Source organism: Taurulus bubalis (genome assembly GCF_910589615.1).
Source record: "Taurulus bubalis genome assembly, chromosome: 2".
NCBI lineage: Eukaryota > Metazoa > Chordata > Actinopteri > Perciformes > Cottidae > Taurulus > Taurulus bubalis.
The window spans coordinates 15,555,025-15,579,627 of record NC_136590.1 but is presented as its reverse complement, the minus strand read 5'-3'; the positions used below and the strand labels follow the sequence as shown (position 1 = coordinate 15,579,627).

The 24,603-nt window shown below is 43.3% G+C and overlaps 1 protein-coding gene across 1 annotated transcript in view; it reads right to left on the bottom strand.

Moving 5' to 3' along the window:
- The window catches only part of fam20cb (FAM20C golgi associated secretory pathway kinase b), a gene marked incomplete at its 5' end in the record, with an annotated part of 44,879 nt that extends 21,002 nt beyond the window's left edge, over window positions 1–23,877 (bottom strand). The window contains 3 exons of the mRNA XM_079236030.1: window positions 19,360–19,438; window positions 22,957–23,132; window positions 23,366–23,877. Of these exons, the coding sequence (XP_079092156.1) occupies window positions 19,360–19,438; window positions 22,957–23,132; window positions 23,366–23,877 (767 nt within the window). The remainder of the gene's footprint in view (window positions 1–19,359; window positions 19,439–22,956; window positions 23,133–23,365) is intronic.
- Window positions 23,878–24,603: the final 726 nt, after the last annotated feature.

Genomic DNA, 24,603 nt, shown 5'->3' with positions numbered 1-24,603 from the left:
TCCAGCTTCTTAAATGTGAGAATTTGTTGCAATTGTTTGATTATAATATAGTAAAGTGAATATATTTCGGTTTTGGACTGTTGTTCAGACAAAACAAAACATTTAATAGCATCCCCTTGAGTTCTGAAAATAACCACGAGATTATAGGCGATGATGAAAATAAAGGTTAAGTACAATCCAATAATAATAAAAATAGTTTCTTTGACACTAGCTTTTTCTTTGGTGCTGGGATCCCATGACATATGACTTAAATTCCGATCACAGCAGAGAACAGCAGAAACTCTCCAACATAAACAGAGAGGTGCCTGAGATGAAACCCAAACCAATTACCCTTTTCTCCCCTCTATGAACAACAATTACTGCTAATTATCAGCTGCTCTGTCCTCCTCAGCGCCCGCCCTTAGCACTCAAAGCACGTAGCGCACATCCATCCACTCACTTCTCAGGTCATTCTTCCTCGCTTCTATCTCCCACTCCCTCTGCACATGCAGCCCTCATCTGCCGGTAACCAAAACAGCACAGGAGGATGCCGGGGTGTCACTGGGCCTGATGGGACGCCGTGAGTCCTGATGCTTTTCATTATTCATGCCCGCCCTCCTCCTTGTCGCAGCTTCTCTTTCCCTTTCCCTTAATCTCCTCATACGCCCCTTTGCTCTCGCAGCGTGCGATGGATTTATTAGGAGGTATTACCAAGAAGGCCCGGTGCTTCCATCCTGACGGACACGATGCAGGAAGGAGAGGAGGAAGACATATAAGAGGTAGTAACACAACAGCAATGTGAGCAGGCGGATAGGAGGAGGGGCAGAATGTGATCTTTAGAATAAGTTTGCAATTCTGCAATTGTGTTTTAATGAAACTGTGTTTCGTATAATGTGTTGTCGTGAGTTTTCTCCTTCTCTCCTGCCTCCTCCATTCATTCAATCTCTCTTTCCCTCAAACTTTAAATGCATGTTTCTGTCTCCTAACAGGCCTGCTTTGCTACAACCACTGAAGACTCATAAGCAGTTGCTTCACAGGGTGCGTTCATCATCGCATTGCATCACGAGAGCGAAGGGTGGAGCCCCAGACTGTGCACACACTATCACACCTTCATGACGCGCATGTCGGTGAGCTGACTTTTCTTAATCTCAGCGGAACATCGATGACAACCAAGTTAGAATATCGCCATGCCAGAAACTGTTCATTCCAGATCATGGCCCTCTGTTTCATAGGGCTTAATGTCACACACACACACTAAAGCACGCCCATGTACGTGCACATATACAAACAAGATGTTATGTCGTGCCATTTGTGGCATCCGAAAGACACAGGGCCTTTCCTAAGCCCATCAAGCGTCCCTCTGAGCTGAAAGACTGCAGCTTTCTGTGCCAGCAGCAGCTAGAGGCTACACCACCGAGAACAAAGCCACTGCTCTCTGAAACATCACACAGGCCAGCTCCATCCAAACCCCCAGAAGAACCTCTCCATCGCGCCGCCGACTTATCAGGCTGTTCCTGAATAGGACGCGCTAATAGAATTATGAGGGGGGGAATGAAAGGAAAGGAATGGCAGCGATGTTTCTGTTGAGAGAGCTAAATGAACTCCCAGGCAGAGAATAAGAGCACCCAGGTGAGTCACATCCACATATGGGACTGGGGAGCAAGAGAGGGAGAAATGCAAACTGCAGGAAATGCTGTTTCCAGTGAGGTTTGACGCTGAGTGAGCAGGTGGAAAATGTCGAATTGTACACACACACACACACAGACAGACACATATATGCTACCAGCTGTCTTCCACACTCACATCTTCGTGCTGTTGTGTGTGTGTGTGCGTTTCGCCCGAAGAGAGGCAGAGGCCAGAACAGTCTGACTGTCTGCAAACAGCTGCACATGGCTGATCGGCGCTTGTACACAGCACAGAACCCCACACCGGGGTCAATCAGCTCAGCAGCGTGACACAACGCGGTTTAATCGTGGACACAGCACCAGGGTCCTGTCTCACATTATTATAATAATTATAATTTGTCTATGGTCATTTTAAATGCATTTACAGGCTGTATGTATGTGATATAATGCATGTTTCTTAAGTATTTGGTTTCAAAAGGGGGGAATTTTGTTTTTTACATTATGATCAGAATTTTGCCATGAAAATTCTCTTCACATTCTGGGCATCTCTTCCGAGCTCAGATTCCTTTCTACAAACTGCTCGCTTGCTGCCATTTAACAGACAGCTCTGTATGTTGCTCCTGATTTTGTATTCATCAATCCTCCATGCTGAGAAGATTTCTCTGCCAGCGTCGATAATTTGGGCAAATAAGGCAATTTACAGCAATCTCCATAAGATGGGACATCGTGTTCTTCTCCATTGCAGCCATAATCTGCAACAGATAGATTGGGTATATTTTCACGCAAATATAAAAATTCATGCAATTTCAAAATATTCTATTATATAAAAGAAAAATCCCAAATTGAACTGAGTAAAACTATTTGTATTTAAATGTAGTAAATTCCTTTAAATCAAACCCTTCAATACTTTTCAGTTGTAAAAGAAGCAACTCTGTAATTTATATGCACCTTTATGTTGTTATGTGCAAGCAGGGACCGTACAGGCTGCCATGCTGAGCTTATATTACTCAGGTTGACACGCAAATGGCTCCACTGGGCACAGGCTCCCATTGTGAACTGGGCGGATAACAACATGTCTGCACTTTGAGCACATGCTCAGGTTTTATATGACACACCAGTGCCCTTGGGGACATGGATATGGCAAATTGGAAATATGGTTAGCCAAACATTTAAAGGAGGCAAAGCTTCTCTGAAGGCAGAGCTAATCTCATTGGCTGAGATTAAACTCAGCAGGCAGAGCCAAAATACAGTGCAGAATCCAAAAGACACCTTTTCTTTTTATTCATTGATGGTATACGCGGCTGCGACTTATGATTATTCTCTCAATTATTTGCTAAATAGTCTATAAAACAGTGAACATTTTGAAAAATGCCCAACACAATATCACAGAGCCCACGGTGATGTCATGACATGTGCTGTTTTGTCCATCCGACCGTCCAAAATGCTAATGTACCACAAAGTAAGACCGAGAAAATCTCACATTGAATAACTTGGAACTATCAAATGTACTACTAGTTTGGTTCTTCTGGACTAATTATATAGTATTTTATGACTAAACTATGGGCCCTAAATCATCTGTCAAAGTAAAGCTCACATTTGATAAGGCGCAAAACAAAAAGCACCAACTTTACGCCTAAAATAGAGTCAAATATTATATTTTCCACAAGGCACCACGTTCTCCATAGATACCATATGTCTTGTCTTGTTTACATTACGCACATGAATCCAAGTGCGCAGTGGGAGCTTTTTCAAAAGTGAGAATACACACAAGAAATCCAACACAACTAGACGGAACACAATGTCTCAGAGCAGGTTGTATTACAAACACGTGCAGCTTCATTCTGCTTTAACAATGCAACAGCAACCCTCCTGACTTCACAGGGTGGAGGAAGGACAGAGATGAGAGCGAAGGTCCTGGAACCTCCCTAGTAACCAACCATTATCCAGCTGGAAGGATGAGGGGTGTGTGCTTGGAGGTATGTGGAGATTGGATAATGCCTGTGTGCCCCCAGAGCCATTCCTTGAGCTGCAAATGGCCTGGCTGCATGTAGTTGCCGTCAGATTGCCTCTGATTGTGGCTGAAGTCATCCCTCTCCTCTTCTTGTCTTTCAAGTTGGCTACATTAGTGACAGGAGAGTAATCAAAGCTTCCATTAATGCCCGGCCATTTTCTCTGTCCTGGTCATACAGGCCCAGGGCTCTAGGACTCAGCTTCTACTCCACTGAAGAACAGCGTTGGAGTGGCACGACGGCTAAAACCTCCCAGCTAATGGATTTTTCTCATTTTCTGTGTCTTGGGACTTGAAAGAAAGAACAAAACACACACACACACACACACACAAATATTTTGGCTGGTAAGAGTAGAGATTTTTTTAAGAGTGGTAATTTAGAGACAAAAGGGGATATATATCGTCAGTAGCATCTAAAGCGGCCCTGTCCATGTCGGCCCTGTCCAGCGGCCCTGTCCATGTCTGTTTGGTCATAAAGCCCAGCTTCAGATACAGAACAGCCAATAATAAATGGCTACAGCATAGATAATTCTTGTCATGACACATTCCTATCATAAACTTGAACTTAATGCTTTTGAGGCATTAATCTTCTTTTGTTCTCTAATGCTCACCAGTTGATAGTTACTCCAGGGAACTCCAAGTACAACCAGGACCACTTATTTACATTTTTGGTTTGCTGATGAGTTAGAGCCTTTGGACAGAGCTGGGTGAGCTGTTTCTGCTCATTTCCGGTCTTTCAGTTGTAAGTCAATGGCCTTCTTGCTCCTGTTTTATATTTAGTGTACAGACAGAATTGATCTTCGAACAGTTTCTTTAAAATGTTTGGTTTAAAGCAATACTTTACCCACAAAATGATCATAAATCAATTACTCACTCTATGTGGCCTTGACTTCTTGAAGAAAACATTGTTTTTCTCTCATGCCTCCACGGTAAACGAAGAATAAAAAAAACAGAATGAATTTTTGGTGTGAATTGAAGTAAATGGGGGCCAAGTTTAACGACAGCAAAACTGTATCAAAACATGCACGTACAAACGTTCTCACAACTCGTGCAGAACAAAGTCACACTCATCCTTCCGTATGCTAAGTACTTCCCAAACACATGTATCTTCGCTAAAACCGTAGTAGTTTTGCTGTTGATAAACCCGGCCCCTATTTACTTAACTTCTTCTAGGATATTTGTTTATTCTCTGTTCACCGTGGAGGCAAACAAGTTTTCTTCAAGAATTGAAGGCAACTCAGAGCAGATTAATTAATTTACAGATGGTCAACACGAGCTGCAACATTTTTTTTATTTTTTTATTTTTCCAAACAAGAAAATAACTGATGATGAAAAATGCACTAACCTGATTATGGATATGACTATATATATGGATGCCTCCCCCCGCCCCCCAATATCCACCTGTAGCATCTCGTCTCATTCAGCGCTGACAATGAAGACAGCGATGAGCTGAAGTGGACATGGGAAGATAAACCATTCATACATCCGTTAGCAACGTCCCATTAAATCCAGTTGAAGTGGCTCATTCTGCCAGGCAGCACTTCATCCTGTCTGCCTCCCACATTGTCTCTATCTCCCTCTCAACTACCAAGGTGCTTTTTCATGTGGCTGCTGTGCACAATTTCATTTAACTTCGCCTGAACTTGTGCGTTTTACGTTAATCAACCCTGGCTTCAAATTACCCGACATACACCACTGCGCCAGTCTCTGGCATGAAACATATGTCTTATCCCGGCTCTCTGAACATGGGCTGCAAACGTGAGTAATTAGTAATGTAACCCCCCTCCCTTCAAAAATTTTTCATGTCTGGATTTAAATTTATTGCTGAGACAATTAGCCTAATTATACAGTTTGCCGCCTTGCTAAAAAGGCTGTGGCATGCCACTGGAACAGGATCCAGCTTGTGTTCTTCAGTGTGTCTCGCCACTTACTCGCATGTTATTGCAAAAGCAGAAACACAGATTGTGTAAAAATGTGCACTGATGTGATTTGGCAACATGCACCGGTAGGCGACTGGCATGTCTGATTTATGACACCCAGATCTCTGAGGATCACAGTTCACGCCTCACAGCTAAAGTAATACACACATGACAAGAACGGAGGAGAGGAGCGTTCAAGTATTCTTCTTTCATTTCTGGAGAGAACCGCTGAGGGGCAGAGCTACGAACGCTTCCTGAGAGCATCGAATGACGAAGGAGAAACCCCCAAGAGGCGGGGTTATCGGAGAGAGAGAGATGGTGAAAGGGAGAAATAATCAAAGATGGGTGGTGAAAGAAAAAAACATGTCTCAGCAGGACACAAATCAAGGGATTTGGGAACACTTAAAAGTAAAAAGCAGTAAATGAGAAAGGGGGAGGACCGGCATCGAGGTCTGGTTAGCTGAGAGTGACTGCAGCTAGGGCCTGTGGTGTCCTGAAATCCGAGGGCTGTGTCTGGTAAATTAGTGGGTGGGGTACATGGTGGCTGTTGATAAGCAGATAGAAAACAGAGCTCAGTGCCTATAAATACACTATAAATACACATAGGGAAACCCTGGAGCCATGGGGACTATATGGCAAGGGCAAAGAGGGATGAAGGGGAGGCGGTTGGAAAAATATTCAGGGAAAAAACAAGCACGATGGAGATGGATAGAGATATAAATAAACTACTAGGCGGGAGAGAGAGCAAATCAGATGGAATGAGGAAGGCATCCGGGAGGTTTAACGACAAAACGTACAAGCAACAAACTTTATCAGATCCCACTCACGCCATGAGTCACTTCTACTGTTTCATAAGACCAGTAAACAAAGGGAACGGTCGCATCTTAGTCCTCCAACATCAGGGGACCAAACCCCGCTTTTATTGCAGCAACCTCACAAACACAAGAGGAAGCCGAGCGGATGGACGCAACTGGAAAGTACAATACAAAACTGACCTTGTAAAGCATTTATAAAGGACTGTCTGGAAGGCTTTATGAGCAGGGGAAAACAAGGTTTGCTAGAGGAGGAACGATAAACAACAGATTCAGATTTTCCATGGAGGGCTGCGAGAGTAAGTAGAGGAAAGAAACTCACAGGAGAGGACTAAAGGGGCAGCGTAAATTGAGCCTGTTTCTCCCAGCTGAATCACTCATATCATATCAGGAGAAAATGAGACGACCAAGGCGTCGAGCAGCGCTCACCTATCGCTTTCTATTCTCCCATGACCAGAGACTGTGAGGTGTGGCTGGAGGAGGAAGGAGTGATGGTGAAAAGGAGTGACGGGGAGAGAAAAGACAGGAACTTGCCTTGGGAGGGTTAGAAAGGAAGCAGAGAGGTGAATGAGGAAATAAAACAGCGAAAAGCAAGAAAAAGTATTAGGATGAGACGCAAAGGAAGATGAAAGGTTCTGATTAAATGCGCCAATGAGAGTGTGATCATTCACATGACTTGAGAAAATGTGAGAGTCATTTTCTTTCACGTCTCCAAACAGAAAGCTCAGTGAAACAGATCAGTGGCACGCAATTTTGTAAATACTCTACGTTAGGATATAAACTAACGGTATAAAGCCGACTGGCCATCGAGACAAAAACGTAGTTCCTTAGTTGCAGCTAGCGACACTTATTAATGACGTACACCATGACAACTCCATGCACATTTAATTCAGGGAATAAAAAATACATGATTTTTGTTTTACATATTCCTGTTGCACTTATCTGCAGCTCTACCATTACTGCACTGTGGAATAAAAAATAATATTGGCTCAAACAAACTGCTTTTAATGTTTCCTCATACGACATGACCGACGTGAAAGCCCCTCTTCACACTGACTAATAAATTATGAGTTGTACTCTTACAGTATATTTAGGAGCGGGAGTGTTTTGGATACAGTGCATGCTGCCTGTTTAAGTGGTATGCCTGCTTGAGTTGTTCATTCAGGGGAGAGGACATGTGGAATTAAAGGTGAAAGCCCTGCCCCGTTCCAGACGCTGGGCTATGATTTTCCCGGATCATTACTTTGAATGATGAGACAGCCACGCCCCATTTGAAGCTGGCTCGTGCTTGGACAAGAACTGAGACTCCAAAGCTCATATTTGAGTAAGCGCTGGACAAACACCATAGTTGCCCACTCCCCCTTCCCACCCCAACGCTGCATGGAGTTGACTGAACACACAGCACAGCATCACAGTTGGTAGGAAAGCTCTCACAGCACACTAATCCGTGCCATTTTGCCAAGCTGCTTTCTCCTCGCTGTGCCGAACAATGCTGAAGTCACTTTTCCTCTCTCCCTCTCTTTTTTTTGTGAACAACAACAAATCATAATCCTTTGGTGAGCCAGACCATATGGTCTTTTCTTTATCCTTTCTTTATCCACACCCCACTGACATTAATAATCTGTTCAACTAGGGAGATGGCATAGAGGCAAAACACTCCCAATATCAAATAAACGCATCGTCATTTTTGTGATATTTTATAAATATATATACTGATATTCTCATTCAAATTTTTGTTATCATTGATATGCCAGTATTTTAGTGTAAGTGATGGGAAAAGGATCATGCTTGAAGACTCATTGCATAATTATGAGCTTAAAATTCAGTTCTAGTGAAAAAAGTGAAAACATTTGTTGTGAAATAGCTCTGAAAAACCCACTGTACGCCACCGGCAGATGACTAGCTAGCGTCCACGGTGGAGCATTTAGCAACTAAACAACCGTTTATTTCCCTCAGGAGTTGATGGAAACTAAAACAGAGCTGAGAGGAGAGTGAGTATTGGACCAACATTGAACAGGTAGCCAGACACCCGACTCAAATTAATATTTATATTGCTCCAAATCTGCTAGATAGGAGAAAATAGGCAACCATTTGCTAACGATTTTGGCTGCAGGCTAGCCATCATATGCTATAGGCTAGCTAGTCAGCCTAGCTAAGGACTTTTCAAAGTGCGATATTAGGTGCAGATATTAAGCAAATTTGTGTTTTTTTGGTGGCTAGAAACAAAACTCAAAATGAATGTTAATGTTGCTCTTTGTCTGCTGGTTGTGTAAACAAGCCGTGTTAGCCCTAAGTGGCGTAGATGCCAATATTGTGTTTACATTAAATGTTCTTCGGTAGTCAGTTCATTTGCTAAATGATAAGAAAATAATGTCATATTAATGCATTTTCAGGTTATTTCTGTCACATTATATAATGGTTCATATTTGAGTCATTATATAATCTATTATTTTCTGTGTTTGTTTCAGCAATGAGTACATTTGCATTTCCTGCCAATAAAGCACCTATACACTGTAATGAAACAAAAGTGTTATACACAGTTAAAATTAAAGTGTGGCAATAAAAAATGTACTCAGTCAGAGTATATTACTGTGCCACTTAAGCCCAGCAAGTGAAACTAATGACATGCTGCCATTGTTTTTAAATAATGTTCATCTTTAAGACAACCAGAGGTGGTAGAGTACATGCAACCTTTTCCATCCTGTTTCAAGTGCGGCGGCAAATCATGTTGGGACTTGGTCGCTACGGGTGGCTTTTTAATCTTCCCATCTCAGGTTGGTTGCATCACTTGTTTTGACTACCCAAGCTTCTTCATTTCCTCTGAAGAGGATGTCAGTGGTGAAGCTTGGGGGTATATGTAGATATTGAATTGTAAGAGCAGCGTTTTTTTACTTTAATCAGGCTCATACAGTATGCAGCAGTGTGGAACAGATGTTGTTTAATCCGCATCTATACCATAGCCAGAGCGCTGACAGCTGTGGTTCACACAACCTCTTTCCCACCGTAACCTTAGTCGTCGCTCTGCTGTTTTCTAATGACGTATCACAACATGCCCTCATAATACCATCGGGGGGTGGGGGGGGCTGGGGGGTCCATTTGCTGAAAGGGAGAGGTGGAGGGTTAGTTGAAGAAATGAGACAAACGCAGTAAAAACGGGACGTCCCAAAGACCTTGTGGTGCTATAGTTAAACCTAACAATCAGGAATGTTGGAGAGCGACGGGTGAACATGGTATTTTACCTCCTGCTTCATTACAGTCTAATGATCCCCGCCTAAGGTGTTTTCCCTGACACTAACTACAGCTTATAAAAGGGATCACTTTTTGCCGCCGGGAGGTGCAAAGAGACAAGCAGCTTTAATAGCTAGTGAAGGTAAAGACAGAAAGTAAGGAGGAAGATCACAAGAGAAGCTTTCCACACCAGACTGAAGCTCCGGCACACTATAAAACGCTGGATACTTCTTTAAGACTAGAGCTGTCTCGCCCTGTGGCAGGATAACAGACACTGTGTGTTTTCTATGAACCACAGAGCACAGCTGTTTCTTCAGGCCATCGCAGCTCTCAAATCAAGAAAAGGGAAAGCACCAGTTCCCTTTTTTTTGAAGGTATGTATGGCCTCAGGATGGCACTTACTTTTTGTACCAACCAAAATCTGAAAATCTGAAAACATGACAATTTGCTTTTTGTCTACAGTACTGTAGGTTCTGCGGATCAGGGCTCCAGACTAACGGTGTCCCGTCTTCCTGGGGGGGGGGGAGGGGGGGGGGGGGGGCGATTAATCCCATCAGGGATTAATATTAAACCCACAAAGAAAAGAGCATGCAAATGGTAATAAATTAGTGTATGTGTACGTGGGATTTAATGTGTTGTTTTTGTTTTTTACTTTGGTATTGAATTGGGTATCTAAATCGTGGAATTTCACTGTTACTAAATTTCCGGTATTGTGACATCGCTAGTTTGCCCCGTCCAGGGCTCATTAACTGCTAAATCAAAGTCTACCTCCCTTCTCCCTCCGTAATTAATTAGACAAGCGACATTTACACGTTCACATTTGGAGCATTTTCATCAAACCGGGAGCGTTTACAAGTTTATTTGGCTGGAACATTCAGGATAAAATAACAATACCAAGGTGAAAATGCTCCTTCCAAGACGAACGTGAGGCTCTTTCTTTGACGCGGAAATGTATCAAAGCCAACTACTCGGACAAAAAACAGACTTGAATTCTACACGAAAACGGAATTTGACATTTGATAGTCGGCAGCCGAGCAAAACTAACTGCAGTCAGGACTGATCTACACTCTCATGTATTCCTTCAAAAGCACAGAAAGTAAATGAGTTCATGATTTTTGGCTAAAGTTAAAAGGAAGTTAGATTTATTTAGATTCACCCAGCTGCCAAAAATCCCAAGCCTTGTGAGATGACAGGTTTCCAAACTCTGTCCAGTGAACGAGTTGTGACTTTTATTGGCAAGACCTGGTTTGCTTGTTATCATGCAGCCTGAGACTAAATTAATCAAAAGTTGAGGTCCAAAAACTCAGCTTATGTTGATCAGACGAATCTTAAGCTATAGAACCATAATGAGGTTAATTTTAGCCGCATGAATATTCAGTCTGTAACATGAAAACACAAAAAAAAGATATACTTATATACATATAGACATATGACATATGGCCAACTCTCTCATGAAACCTCTGTGCCTCTGCTTTCAGCATCTGGTCCTCAATAAGAATGGCGGCACAGAGGCTGTTGAGGTGTACTGTGTCCAGACAGAGAGTAAAGCCTGCCTTTGAGTGACAGCCCCTTCAAAGCAAAGAGACAAGATGACAGATGTTATGAAGGCCTGCGTTCCCACAGAAACACAGAGCAGGATCAGATTTTCTGAGCGAGTAATTAAGCTTCTTTTTTTAATTATTGTTATTTCTAAGAAACAATGAGTGAGTTTATCAAGGATTAACCTTGATTGTGAGGGGCCAGGAACAACTTGCCTCTGAGACTGCGGAGAAATGGCCGCACAGCATTTCCAGAAGCATGCCTGTGTGTGCGTGTCTGGCACATACACAAACGAGCTTGAGCGCAAACACACACACACACAGATGGCAGAGGAATTTAGCCGAGGCTTTGATATGCAGATTGGATGCTGGCTTGTCATTTCTGCTGGCTGCAACACTGCGTTATCATTCCTTCAGCACAGCTTTAGAGCCGATAACATTTACCTGAAGGGGGCAGTTGACTGATAATATCATCAAGACATTTATGCTCCTGGAAGGCCTGAGCGAGGGACACGGGAAATTTGCCACAACAGTATCACTGCCGAGTGGCGCTCATGTGCACAGACACGCACATGAGCACAGACACGTGCACTACAGTATAAATACGGAGACCGATTGTACGTTCAAAATCATCAGAAGTGGCTGCAAAAAAGTGACACACACAAACAGTCACTGAGTTCTCAAGTTTCTAGAGTGAGGAAGTCACATGAAGACTGAATGCTGATGTTAAGTTTTGAGAAAATAAATAAAAGTGGTAGTTAGCATCGTGCTAATCAGCTACACTGATTAAAACTGGCACTGTCTGTTACATTACTTAATAATATCTCCATGATACATAAATCCTCTTGGCTGATTACTGTAGATGGCAGAACGCCAACAATACATTAACAGATTATTATTGTTTTTTCCCCTCCCCCTCTAGACCGGAGATTATTTGGATAAGCATCTGTTATTGCATGCTCACAGCATGTTTTCTATACTACGATCAGCAATAGGTGCAGCACTGCTTATAGTCCATTGAAATGATAACTTCAACCCCATATTAAGGGAATATAAGTGGGCCAGTTTACTCTTTACTTTTGATCAGGTATTTCACACCTCCTTGGTAAGTAGGTCCTCAAACACTAGTACATCACAACATTTAATTAATTCAACATAGAAAGCGAGAAGGAGTTATTTCTGTCCAGTAAAAAAAAACAGAAAGATTTGTTCATTATAGTTTGTGGAGCAAGTAGTGAGTCTTTCCATGTAGGCCACTATTGGACCAATATGCACTGTAACACATTCATTTCACCCACAAAACACTTTTCTATCTTTATAGAGAAGGTTCACAAGAAGAAAAAGCAATGATTTATGGGAATCAGGCCACTGAGTAACACCATTTCCATCAATGCCCTATGGCACTGCCTTGTGCAATATTGATGATTTCAGTTGTGCTACTTTCAACCAAAACGTAAGTGAATAGAAATGAGCATGTTCAGTGAATCTGGCCAAATGGCAGCTTTGTGTAACTCTAACTTGTCTCACAAATTCTAATCTATTTGTATAACTTTTCTGACATCTAGCAATGATGCTCTGCTCTATGCAGTGATTCTGCTCTTTCCCCCAACTCACCAGGGATGAATACAGGTGTATCAGGCCCTGTATCCAGAATTAGTGAAGCTAATTACTCTAAGGCTCTGTAGCACGAGGGTGGATTTTCACTATTTTTGTTTCATCATTTTTTCCTCCATCTCATGCTAAAAAACACACACACAGGGGAAAACACAGTGTGTTTGTGCTCTACATTATCCTGATCGCCTGCAGTGTGTTACAGTCTCTGCAGGGAAGACAGTAGGAGGTCAGAAAACTGAGCCTCTGGGCTCCATTTGATCATAGCTGCACTCCGAAAGCACATGTGATAACTAGCGTGTGTGTGTGTGTGTGTGTGTGTGTGTGTGTGTGTGTGTGTGTGTGTGTGTGCATGTGTGTGTGTGTGTGTGTGTGTGTGTGTGTGTGTGTGTGTGTGTGTGTGTGTGTGTGTGTGTGTGTGAGAGAGAGCACTTGAACACATTATTTCTCTGTTCCTCCAAGAATTCCACTGCAGCACAAATAATACCCTGGTGAAACAATTAGAACATAGTGAAAACAGTCAAATGATTAAGCAGAGAGCAGTGCAAAGCCCTAAGTGCTGCAAAATAACACTTCACACAGTGGTTGTAATTTTATATCCTGAGGTCAGCCAGTGTGTTTACAGGCGATTATAACATTCTGCTATTATTCATTATCCTAGAGTGCACTGTTTACGATGTCGTAAATGTGCACGCCTAATTGCATTTACAGTCTAAGTAGACTCATATTCGGAATGGGAAAAATATTATGTTTATTTGTGCATACAAATTGTGATTGTAATTTGAGAGTGTATAAAAACTGCATCTAAGAGATACATCCTAGAACTTGAGTTAAAAGCATGTAATGCATGCAAACACATTCACAGTGGTTTTCATGGAGATACTAAGTATTGAATGCCACAAGCGTAGAGGGTTTTACGTTTTATGTCTCGCTTCAATCCAGCTGCAGAAGTGTGAGTTGCACCATTTGCAGATATGTGGGCCAGCAGTTTGGGGGTTAACATGGTACACTGCGCTACTGTGAATTTCCTCTATTTCCAAACAGAGCTGCACTTATCATCTGTGCTCTGAATGACTTGTCCTGAGGCGGTTCATCCCTTTATTTCCAGACTCAAAGTCAAAGCACAGGCACAGAAGACCTTGTGAATACAATAACACACAGCAAACAAGCGCACATGCACACACGCTGACAAACAAACAACCAAACTGACAAAATGCATGCAAAAAAGTGAGGGAAAAAAAATGGTTTGACATCCTTTTGTTCAGCATCACATGGGAACAATAGCTAAATTGTCCTGTCTTTCATCAGGCTTTTCCTTGTTTGGGAACAAATCTGTGCAGCTTTAAGAAAGGATAATAAGGGGTTTTGTTGAGACATGCCCTCCCTATTTTCAGAAAAAGGCTCCCCCAATCTTATTCTTTCACCTCCCACGCCTGATGCAGCTTGATGATACAACATCAACTCTTCTACGGAGCCAATTCCCCGTTTATTTTCCATATTTAACACAGACATTTCCTCCAGGCTGTTATTAGTGCGGCTGTCAATACATTATTGACACAAACAAGGTGACATTATGTTGCTCCCCTCTCTTGTCTCCCCGACGTGTCAATCAAAAATTACTCATGGACCCGACTCAGCACAGATATAGATCGCTCAGCAGGGAGGAGCAGCGGAAAGAGCAGATATCTCTTCTAGGAATACTCGGATTGATTTGTGTGTGACTGAGCCAACAATTGGCTGATTGACAAGCGATACAATTAAGTGGAAGCGAGAAGGAACGGAAGACCATCATTATTTCAATCATCAGTTCCTCTACCCGCCTTCTTCCGTTGATCATCTGCGCTTGTCATCTAATGGGCTTTGTGCGCTCTAAGACATTTTTCGCTGTAAATATTACAATCAAGTTTCCCCAGTTCACACCAGAGCTAAGCTATAGTGACAGACAGACAAAAAGAGAGAAATAAAATCAATCAAGACACTCAGGATCAAAGTATAGTACAAGGCTGAGACTCAAACACACCGTACGGCACAGGCCTATTTCGGTACGTAGACTACTTGTAACAAAGGTTCCTGGTGGTCCTTGAGGTATTACTGTACATGCATACATTTCCATTGCACTACAAAGTACATATAGACATGTCTGACAGCAAAAGGCACATTTTGTGTATTAGTATTATTTGCACTTGAAGGTAAGCTTTTAAAAGGTACAACATGTTTTGCACTGGAGCGGTCTTCCCAAAGGGACTGTACCTTTTCAAAGAGGTCTTTTTTTTTCCACTGAGTGCTGCCAGTCCTGTCTTAAGCTCTAGTCGTTTTCTCAAAGCTGCCGGCAAAAATGGTCGTAAATGGTGACCCTTTTGGCATTATGGCATCAAGTTAGAGATTGTGAGTTATGATTGAGCAGGACAGTACGGTCAATCAAAAAGCCGAGAGAATAAAAGTTATGATTGTGCACCCAGAGCAATGTTAAGCCTCACTAGCAGCAGTGTACCATGGTGTACTTCTTTTTTGTTTCACCTGTCAAGCAACATAGCAGTTTACCGAACCCTGTGATTGGTGGAGGTTGTTGGGGGCATACACCGCCTGACAGGAAAAGCTGGGAACACTACTCGACACAAGAATTAAACACTGTCCAAGAATTGAAGGAAAAACATTCCCGGTGTTTATATCGGTGTCCCTCAAGGTTATATTTTAGGCTATTTATATTTAGTGCTATCCAACAGTCTAAGTGATAATATTCTGAATGGATGCAAATGACATGTTCATACATGCTAATTCTAAAAGAGCAGATTGGTTGACTACAACACGTTCAACATGTTAAATCTTATGTGTGATTTTCAGTTATTTATCATAATTTTTGGTGTAAATAATACAGAAATGAGGGCACATTTCCACTTGTTTTTGTTAGTCTGGCACAAAGACCAGTTTCAATATACTCTTATTTGCCAAGTTAACCTATATGCTGTTTTGATGTTTTTTTCTTTGTTAACATTTATATATTTGAGTATATTTGTTCCAGCAAACCACTTAATTTAACAGCCATCCACCATGGAAATAGCCACTAGTTCTGCTTTATACTTGTAAATTCCACATACGTTGGAACATCAAACTCCATCATGTCTTGGTTCATAATATTATCTGTAGTCCCACAACAGCGTCTGAATGACCAACGCTACTTCAGCAGCAGACCAGCAGCAGTTTGATTTAGCAACGGCAAGACGGCGGTGATGACAGGCGGAGCTTTTCAACGCTGATTGGCTGACGCAACTCAGCGTCACTCAAATTTTTCGCCAGAGTTGGAAAATTTCAACTCGTGCAAATTCGCGGTGCGTCAAACACTCTGTTCGCCCCGCTAAAAAAACTTTTTCCGCAACATATAGCGTCTGTGCATTGACTTTGCATGTAATCTGGTTGCGCGTCAAATTCACACCGCGTTTGGTGTGAACGCAGCATAAGACTAAACTCTTGGCACAATTGATACTATTGTATTTTTGTTCTAGCAAAGCATCAATGTGCATTTTTGCCATTTCAGGTGAAGTCCTTGTATTTTCTCTGCCAAAGGCCTATATGCTGTATATTTTGAGGGCTCAAAAATTGACATAGCCACACAGTTACTCCCAACCTGACAGCCTTAAGTGTTTGTTTAAGGGAACAAAAACAGGAATTATGGAAATCCCACAAATTCAGGGTTATTTCAGTCCTGGCCACAGTCATAACAGGATGCAGAGGATGATGAAAATGATAAATCAGCTTAGTCATCAAACTCAGTTTCAGTCAGGTTACAATGCCGCTATTGTGACAGAGAGTACAACTAAGATGTTTTCAACTGTCTACTTAAGCAACACAGGGCTGGGCATCAGCTGGGGGTTTTAGTGCCTTTCCTCAAAGCCTCTCTCTTCTCACAAGACCTGTGGTCTTCACAAACATTGCAAAACTAGCCTTAAAGCCTGGAAAACAGGACCGCAGACAGCAGCTCAGTGGGCTGATTCATCTATGTTACATCACAGTGTACAGGTACTGTAAGCAATGTTGTGATGTTTCAATATAGTGGAAGATGATTCAAATCAGGGGTTCACTTGACCTATACATACAGAGGAGCCCTGCCACTATAAAAAAAACAGAGGCACCGACCATAGTATCTGATCATTCTCTCTCTCTTTGAGGAAAGAAGCAAACATGATTGATTCGGCAACCCTGATAATGGATTTATTCTTCTGTGGCGTTCATTAAAGAATGAGCGAAAGAGAAAAACAAATAGATAGAGTTTTACTGACGGGGGGGAGCATACTCCGAATGAGAAAAGAGACGCAGGGTCCGACAAACAGAGAGAGAGAGCAGGTTTCCAAAGATATGAATGGTTTGAGGGTCGATCGTTACCCAGACACTGCGTGTGCATGCCTGCCTGCCTGCCTGCCTGCCTGCCTGCCTACCTGCCTGCCTGCCTACCTGCCTGCCTGCCTGCCTGCCTGCCTGCCTGTCTGCCTGCCTGCCTGCCTGCCTGCCTGCCTGTCTGCCTGCCTGCCTGCCTGCTTTCGCTGCCTGATTGCCTGGCACACATTTCCATTAGAGTTGAGAGGAGCCGAGCAGAAGAGCACAGCCGGAGATGTCTTTGATCTCTCAGCCTCTGTCTCTTTTATGCACCATGTGGAAACACACCAGCAGATTTGGGAGCTAGGAGATGATGTTGGGTGTTAAGTGGATGTGTGTGTGTGTGTGTGTGTGTGTGTGCGTGCGTGTGTGCGTGAGTGAATGTCTGCGAGGGAAATTATATATGTAGAGGGAATGACACTGCAAATCTGTCAAGACCTTGATTACAGTCCAAGTGAGCAGACACACACACACACACACACACACACACACACATGCCAGTATGGGTTGCCCTATTTTGTTAAAGTCAAGTGCATTCAAGAGGAAAGGAATGCAAACCAACACACCCACACACACACACACACACACGCACTTGCCGTTTTTCAGGATTATCAAACATCATGGCGGTTTGACAACCACAACTGTCAAGCAACAGATTTACATCCAACCCCATCACCCCATGCTTTTCTCTGGAAATGTCATTTCCCAATTCTGTCTGGGTTGAAATTCAGGGCAGTGCACAGAGATAATCTGTGGATTTCGACTCAATACACTGCGCGTGTATTGACAACACTCTGTGCCCACGTCTCCTCGCCGATCTCTCCTCCTTACCCTCCTATCGTCTCTCGCCCTTGACCCCCCACCTCTCTTCTTTCACCCCACACTCCTCCTCTCACGTCCCTTCCCTCCTCTCAGCTCATTCTCCTCTCTTCCTCCTCCCGACCTGTCAGGTTGATTTCAGGCCTGTTGCGTCTGTCCTGATTTAGTGTGGTACAATTGAAGCCGTAATTACAACAGTCTCTGAATAGCTTTTCCTCCCACGGAAAAACCTTGCTACCTATCATCCACAGGCTTAACCCCGCTCTTCATGCTGACATTCAGGGGCCAGTCAACATTCTTGTGTAGAAAACCATTAACCCACAATTAAATTATAATCACCATAACAAAGGACGGGTGACATTTAAATCCACCCATCGAGGGGGGATTAGGAGCAAAGACCACTTCTCTTGGGATGTGTTATCGTCTAAATATGACAGTGTGGATAAAGAAGATGTAAATTAATCAAATATTACAAAGTATCTACCAGTGGGGCAGTTTTTACCACTTGATAGACTAATCTGCGCTACAAGTTAAGCCCAGCCATGATGAATTACAGGGTGTGCTGAGGTAAGCTTAGGTTTAAAGGTAGAAGAAAGTGAAGCTTTCGCTCCTCGTCAAGCTTTCGCTCCTCGTCACCTCTTTTTGTGAGACATTAACGATGAGCTGGAGTTCACTGCTTGGAGGTTCTCATATCACCTATCATATCACTGCTAGAATATTCAGAAGGAGATGAGGGAAGGAACATAGGTGTTGGATCACAACACTCACAGCAATTATCTCTGGCACCATTACAGAGAGCTACGAAACAAATAATGACAGATATGTTGCCCCAGGGTTAGCAAGGGTGATAACTGAGAGGCTGCCTGTGGGTGCAAAGCCAAAAATTTAAAAAAAATGTAAACACTCCCTTAAAATCAGCTGTGGACACACAGTAGACTGCATGGCAACACACACTGGTATTTTCTATATTATTCAGCTGCATTTTTTTGTTATTTGATATGGGATTTGAGACACAGCCAGCATTGCCTGAGGGCTGAGGACCTCTAACGTGCCCACTAAAGGATGTGCTGTGTCACCTGAAGGCCCAGTGAGGTGAAATGCCCAGTCAACATTTGGCTCGGACACAGCAGAATGATGTCGGCCTTCAGTCGAATATCAAGGTTGTGCTGAGATGAAAGCAATTTGATATAGCCAGAGACGAGAATGAGGAAATGAGATTGATGCTGCGAGGAGAATGAGTCGGTGGTGGGATGTGAAAAGGAAGTCACTGGAGGTAGAAAGCTGCATAGTTGGTGTTTTATGCTGAAATGCACTCGGACTTTAGCATGATATGAAAGAGATTGCTTTTTCTTAAAGAGAGGGGGCCTGACACAGAGGCAGAGGAGAAAAGATGAGAGGGCCGTTTAACCAGAGGCCCAATGGAGCTTGCAAGAACTTTACACATACACTTACTTCATGGGTTTGAAGAGAGCCTGGCCGTAGTTCTGGAAGGTCATGATGAGCTTGAGCTGAGTGCCTCCAGACTTCATTGCTGTTGAAGTAAAACACACAGCACTGCCATTAATAATACATAAAGGCCACTATGGATATTTGTTACATATATGGTATTAGTTATAGACCAAAGAAATGAGCTGTAGTAGTACAGTTTGACAAAAACTGACCCACTGGTGTTAGTTTTATATACATACAATGCAAGCCACTTTGACAGATGTTGTGTTATTAGCTGGTCAGCCAATAGTTGCCTTACAACATTTAAACTTGCCAAACTTTAGGTGTCGGGTAAGCTTGTTAAAAAGGCTGCTGGCTACCCAACATCATAATGAATAACTGAATAAAAGTCAATGTATTATTTTATTTTTTTAACCAGTGTTCAACTTTTGCCCTATCAATTACACAGTTTAGCCATTTTGCATTTGACTCCACTGTTGCTCTTAGCTTTTTCACCTCCAGATCAGCTCTGTACTGACACAGACTGATGTTCCAGTATCAGAAAATAATGGATATTGTCCGGCACATAATCCCAAAACCCAATGAGACGGTTTTACATTGTCTGTTTTGTCCAACAAGCTGTCCAAAATCTTAAAAGAAGATGAAATTAAAATAATATAAAATAGAGTGAACCTGAAAAATCCTCACATTTGACAAGTTTAGACATGTACAAGTTGGGCAATTCTGTCTAATAAATGGTGAATTGCTATTGTGGCTCACTCTCTTTGTTAAAAAGCAGTCCATGTTCAACATTTATACTGTTTACTGACAACTGTCCCTCAAAAATACAAATAAGGCATGGTAGGAAAATGAGAAAATGACAAGTTAAGCATGCTAAGCACGGTCACAAGGCTCCAGAACTTTATCTAAATGAAGTAACAAGCACAGACACTCTGCATATAAAGCAACCACAATTTTGTTGACCAGTAGAAGGAAACAAACCTTCAGAGATACGAAACGAATCATAAATCCATATGCACAAGACAAAATAGGACTATATTCTGTTCACGTTCACCGTAATGTAATATTTACTGACATTGATTTCATTTTCACTAAGGAGACATGTCATTGTACGTCGGAAGCCTGAAACTTCATCTGCATGTTGGCAAAGCACACTGGTGTGTACGTGAGCTTGTAGGCAGCATGTGCGGAGCCATGTGTTCATGTCTTTGAGTCTTTGTGAGTGTGGCTGCGCTCTAAAAAGAGTGCTGATGTCACAATGTTTGTTTGAAGGGAGAGTGAGGGGGTGAAGGACAGCCAGTGCTCGGCGATGCTCTCTGTTCCTTCGCTGTTTACTCTCTCTGTGTATTCTCTAGAGGGTCCATCTCTATCTCTCTCTGTCTCTTTGTGTTCCTATTCATCCTTCTATCCTTCATGTTTTCTCCCTTTTTGTACATGATAATGCATTCTAAAGGCACTCGTGGGACTGGGCTGGGGCGAGGACTATTCATGGCGGAAATACAGCGAAATGTTGCACACACAAAAAAAGAGCAGAGCAGAGCAGCCATCGTGCCTGCTCTTTCTTTTTTTAGCTGATCGATCAAGAGCAGTGTTTTGGTGGTCATTTGTCTTCTCAATCAATGCTCTCTTTTATTTTTACATATGGGAATCTTGAGTACAAGAAAAATGTTGAAAGAGAAAGAAATTACAAGTGAATGAATCAATATCCATCTGACCTCACCTGTTTCTGTGTGAAGAGCGTTCTTGTGAATGTTTGGAGGCATTTAAAAAAAAAGGCAGATCTAATTGTAATTGACAGGAACTGCATGCAGGGACCATGCCAATTATAATGTTTCATTTCCACCTCCGCTCACAGTAAACAAGCCGTGTTTGAAACGAGGTTTCGTGTTGCGAAAATGTTTACCTCAGTTTTATTCTGGTCTCAACAAAGTTACACTCTCACTATCATCTATAGTAATATTTATCATATCTGCTGCTTATGTCAATGCATTTGTCCTCATTGAGGAAAGTTGCTCAAAAGAGGTTATAGAATATAACACATCCGAGCACTATCCATGAGTTTAGGGTAATATGCAACTGCCATTGGCTTCTAGTATCCTGCCCCAGGCCTGTGTTAAGGCTCTGTAATTACTGAGCCACCATGTATTTAGCTGGCCACAGATGCTGAAAACTGCTTCCTCTATCCACCCAGCCCAACAATAAAAAAGCAAGACATAAAAAATCAAGAGGACATCTTGAGTAAAGACCGGAAAGAAAGAAAGAAATGCTTCCTAAAGTGACCAGACGGGGATGCTAGTCTAAACAGCTAATCCTTCTCCCAGTTAAGTATTTAATCGTTTACCAACGGTTTTGTTTTTGGCAGCTGAACCTGAAATCTGCAATCACTTTTCACAGCGAGCGCAAGATGTGCGACCTTGAGTCGACAAGCACTCTTGGAATGTGGGAGCTGAAGTGAGCCAAAAAAGGAAGACAATCCCTCGGTGGGAAAAAAGGAGAAATAGATTCCCATATAGCGTGAATTATCACCCCTGGTGGGTATCTACTTGCACTTGGTCCTTGCTCTGCAGCTTTCTGCAAAAGGATATATCCACCGCGCACATGTCAATCAAACAAAAAGCCACCGGCGTTTCATTTGAATCGAACCACGATATGTAGGTATAGGATTTGCATCGAGACCAGGTGTTCTGTGGGGATGAATGGGTTGTGACAGCGGCGTTTAACTATTCCCTCAGCTTCGTAAGGCAGGAGGAGGGAGCAGGCCAACCGTTGTTCAGCTCCTGTCACACGACATCCTGACTTCCACCTTTCTGCAGACTGAGTGTGTGTTCATGTTGTCGGTGCCAGAGGCAACGAGGGGCATGGTCGTTCATTACTGAGCCTCCTCTCACTCTCAACCAGAAGACCCTGTTACATTACAGGCACACGTTCCCTTCTGGCTTCTTGTTAGTTCTAACAAGGAGCCAGAATTGGGTGCTCCTCCTCGGTTTCTCACCCAATTCAGCTTGTCATATTTGGGCCTCTTTTTTTTTTACCAGTTTGTCCGTTTCCCATGAAAAAAACGTATAGTTAAAGATCTGTCTCCCTTCCTTTTCCTCTCCATGTATAATGAGCTGGTCCTGAGATGTCATTACAACTAGCAGAAACTTTTCCTATTCAAACGGTTGTTTAGTTTGAAAAACACCGGCACTGTTTGAAGTTTTGTCAGAGCTCATGTCCGCTCATAACAGTGATGGTTTTTTACCCTTATTATGTTAACCACTTGGTGGAGAGGGTTTTGTTTAATTACGGTAACCATGCGTTCTTGGCTTCACCTGATTAAACTAATCAAAGGTGTATCTTCTGAATGCTTTGTGTTTGCTTTTTCACTTGTGTGTAAACATACCGGGGAGGATCTGATGGTGCAAAGTCCTTTCCCGCGTCATGGCACAACCCCAATAATGTCAGTTATCAGCATGTTCCAATGCTTTTAAGATTATAAGATTTTGTAAAGGTTTCCTGCTCAGCTTGGTGTCTTCAGAGTAAAGTGTCATTTTGACCCTCCATCTGTGCAGTGAAGCCCTGTTGCCCTCCCGCCACCCCTCTCTATGTCTCGTGACTCACCGACGCTCGTGATCTTCTGGGCGACCAGGTCCTTCAGCAGGGCGTCGATGACTGGGTTGTGTCTGGAGTACAGCTCATATCGATTAATCCCAATGTGAAAGCGGAGCCAGTTGGGGTAGGAGTCAGCCGTCAGCTCCCCCGTTGGACTCAACTCATCCGTGTTGCCGTCGTTATTCCTGGGTGAGGAGAGGAAAGGGTAAAGGACAAAGAGAAAGAGGATTGGCAGATTTGTTGTATGTGAACAGTGACAGGTGTTGTGCAACAGCAGGGTTACAATAATGTGATTGCACAGCACTAAACTCAAAGCCTTTACATGTGATCAAATCACAACATGTTTAGTGAATAAAGCTTATGTTGCATTAGAGTTGATGTTTCACTCAAATCGGACTTCATGAGCCAAACGCTTTACCATGCCTGATCCTCTGCGGCTTTGGGGTCAAATCTGATGTCCGTGTTGACGTTGAACAGTGTGTCCTCGTCTGTCAGAGGTGGCAGGGATCTTTTATATAATGGGTGGTCATACAGAGCCGACAACCTTGAACCCTTGAGCGGCATGTTTTTGGTCCCCGTGGCGTCCTGCATGAACTGTCTCTTCCGGTCCCCGCGTTGCCCGAGATGCTCCAGCCTCCGGAGAGCCTGCGTCCTGTCGGCTGTGGCCGGGACCCTTTCCAGGGACTGGGAGGACACGTTGGAGCTGGGCTCGTTGCTGAAGTCCTGGAGGATCCGCAGCGTGTGCTTGTTAGGCCAGCCCTGCTTCCCCCAGCTCTGAGGCTCTTCGCTCGGCGTGTGGGAGCACGAGCAGCCGCTGTTGCCGTGCCTCTCCAGCTTCGGTAACAAGTCGATCATTATGTGCATAGAGCATGCGATGAGGAACACCATAAGGATCAAAACCCGGAATTTGCGCAGGAGGATCATCTTCATGGTCTCCCTTTTGAGCAGATGTGAGTATTTACTGCAAATGATCAGCACGCAGATGAACAAGCTGACTACATCGCTGATGATGTTTATTAGACTAGACGCCAATCTAATGAAATATACATTAAACACGTAGGACCCATCTTCACTGGCCGTCTTGAGTAAAGTATTCAGTGTTCAGCCTTTGTTTTTTTCAGCATCAGAGTCCGGCTTTAAGCGCGAGGGGCTCCAGGAGAGGTCAAAAGCGCAAAATCACCCGCAAGCGTCCAGGTAAGACACGTTCAGACCAGCGGAGGATTTGCGCGAGCCACATCGTCTTCACGCTGCCGCTCTCCTGCCGACCAGCACATCTTTCAGAAGGAAAACACAGAGTGGCGGACAAGTGGGTATAGGATCCAAAAGCAGTTGCGAATGATCCGTTAAACGCGCGTGTCCAGGAGGTTCGAGGGCACGCATCGGTCTCACCATCCGACCGCGATCCTGTGCGGGAGAAGAGCAGCCGTACGTGGATCAGCTGCGACTTCGGGACCGGAAAGAAATGTAGGACGGGAAGTGCGAGCTCTTCACATCTTAAAAGCTTTTCGGGAAAGTCCCCGGGAAAAAAAAGTAGTGTGTGCTCTCATCCACCTCACGCCGATCCAGGATGCGTGATGTCTGTCACATCCGAGTCCCGATTAATCACCCCGAGGCGAGCCAACAGAATCAGCTGCTCAGGTAACAAGAGACGGAGGT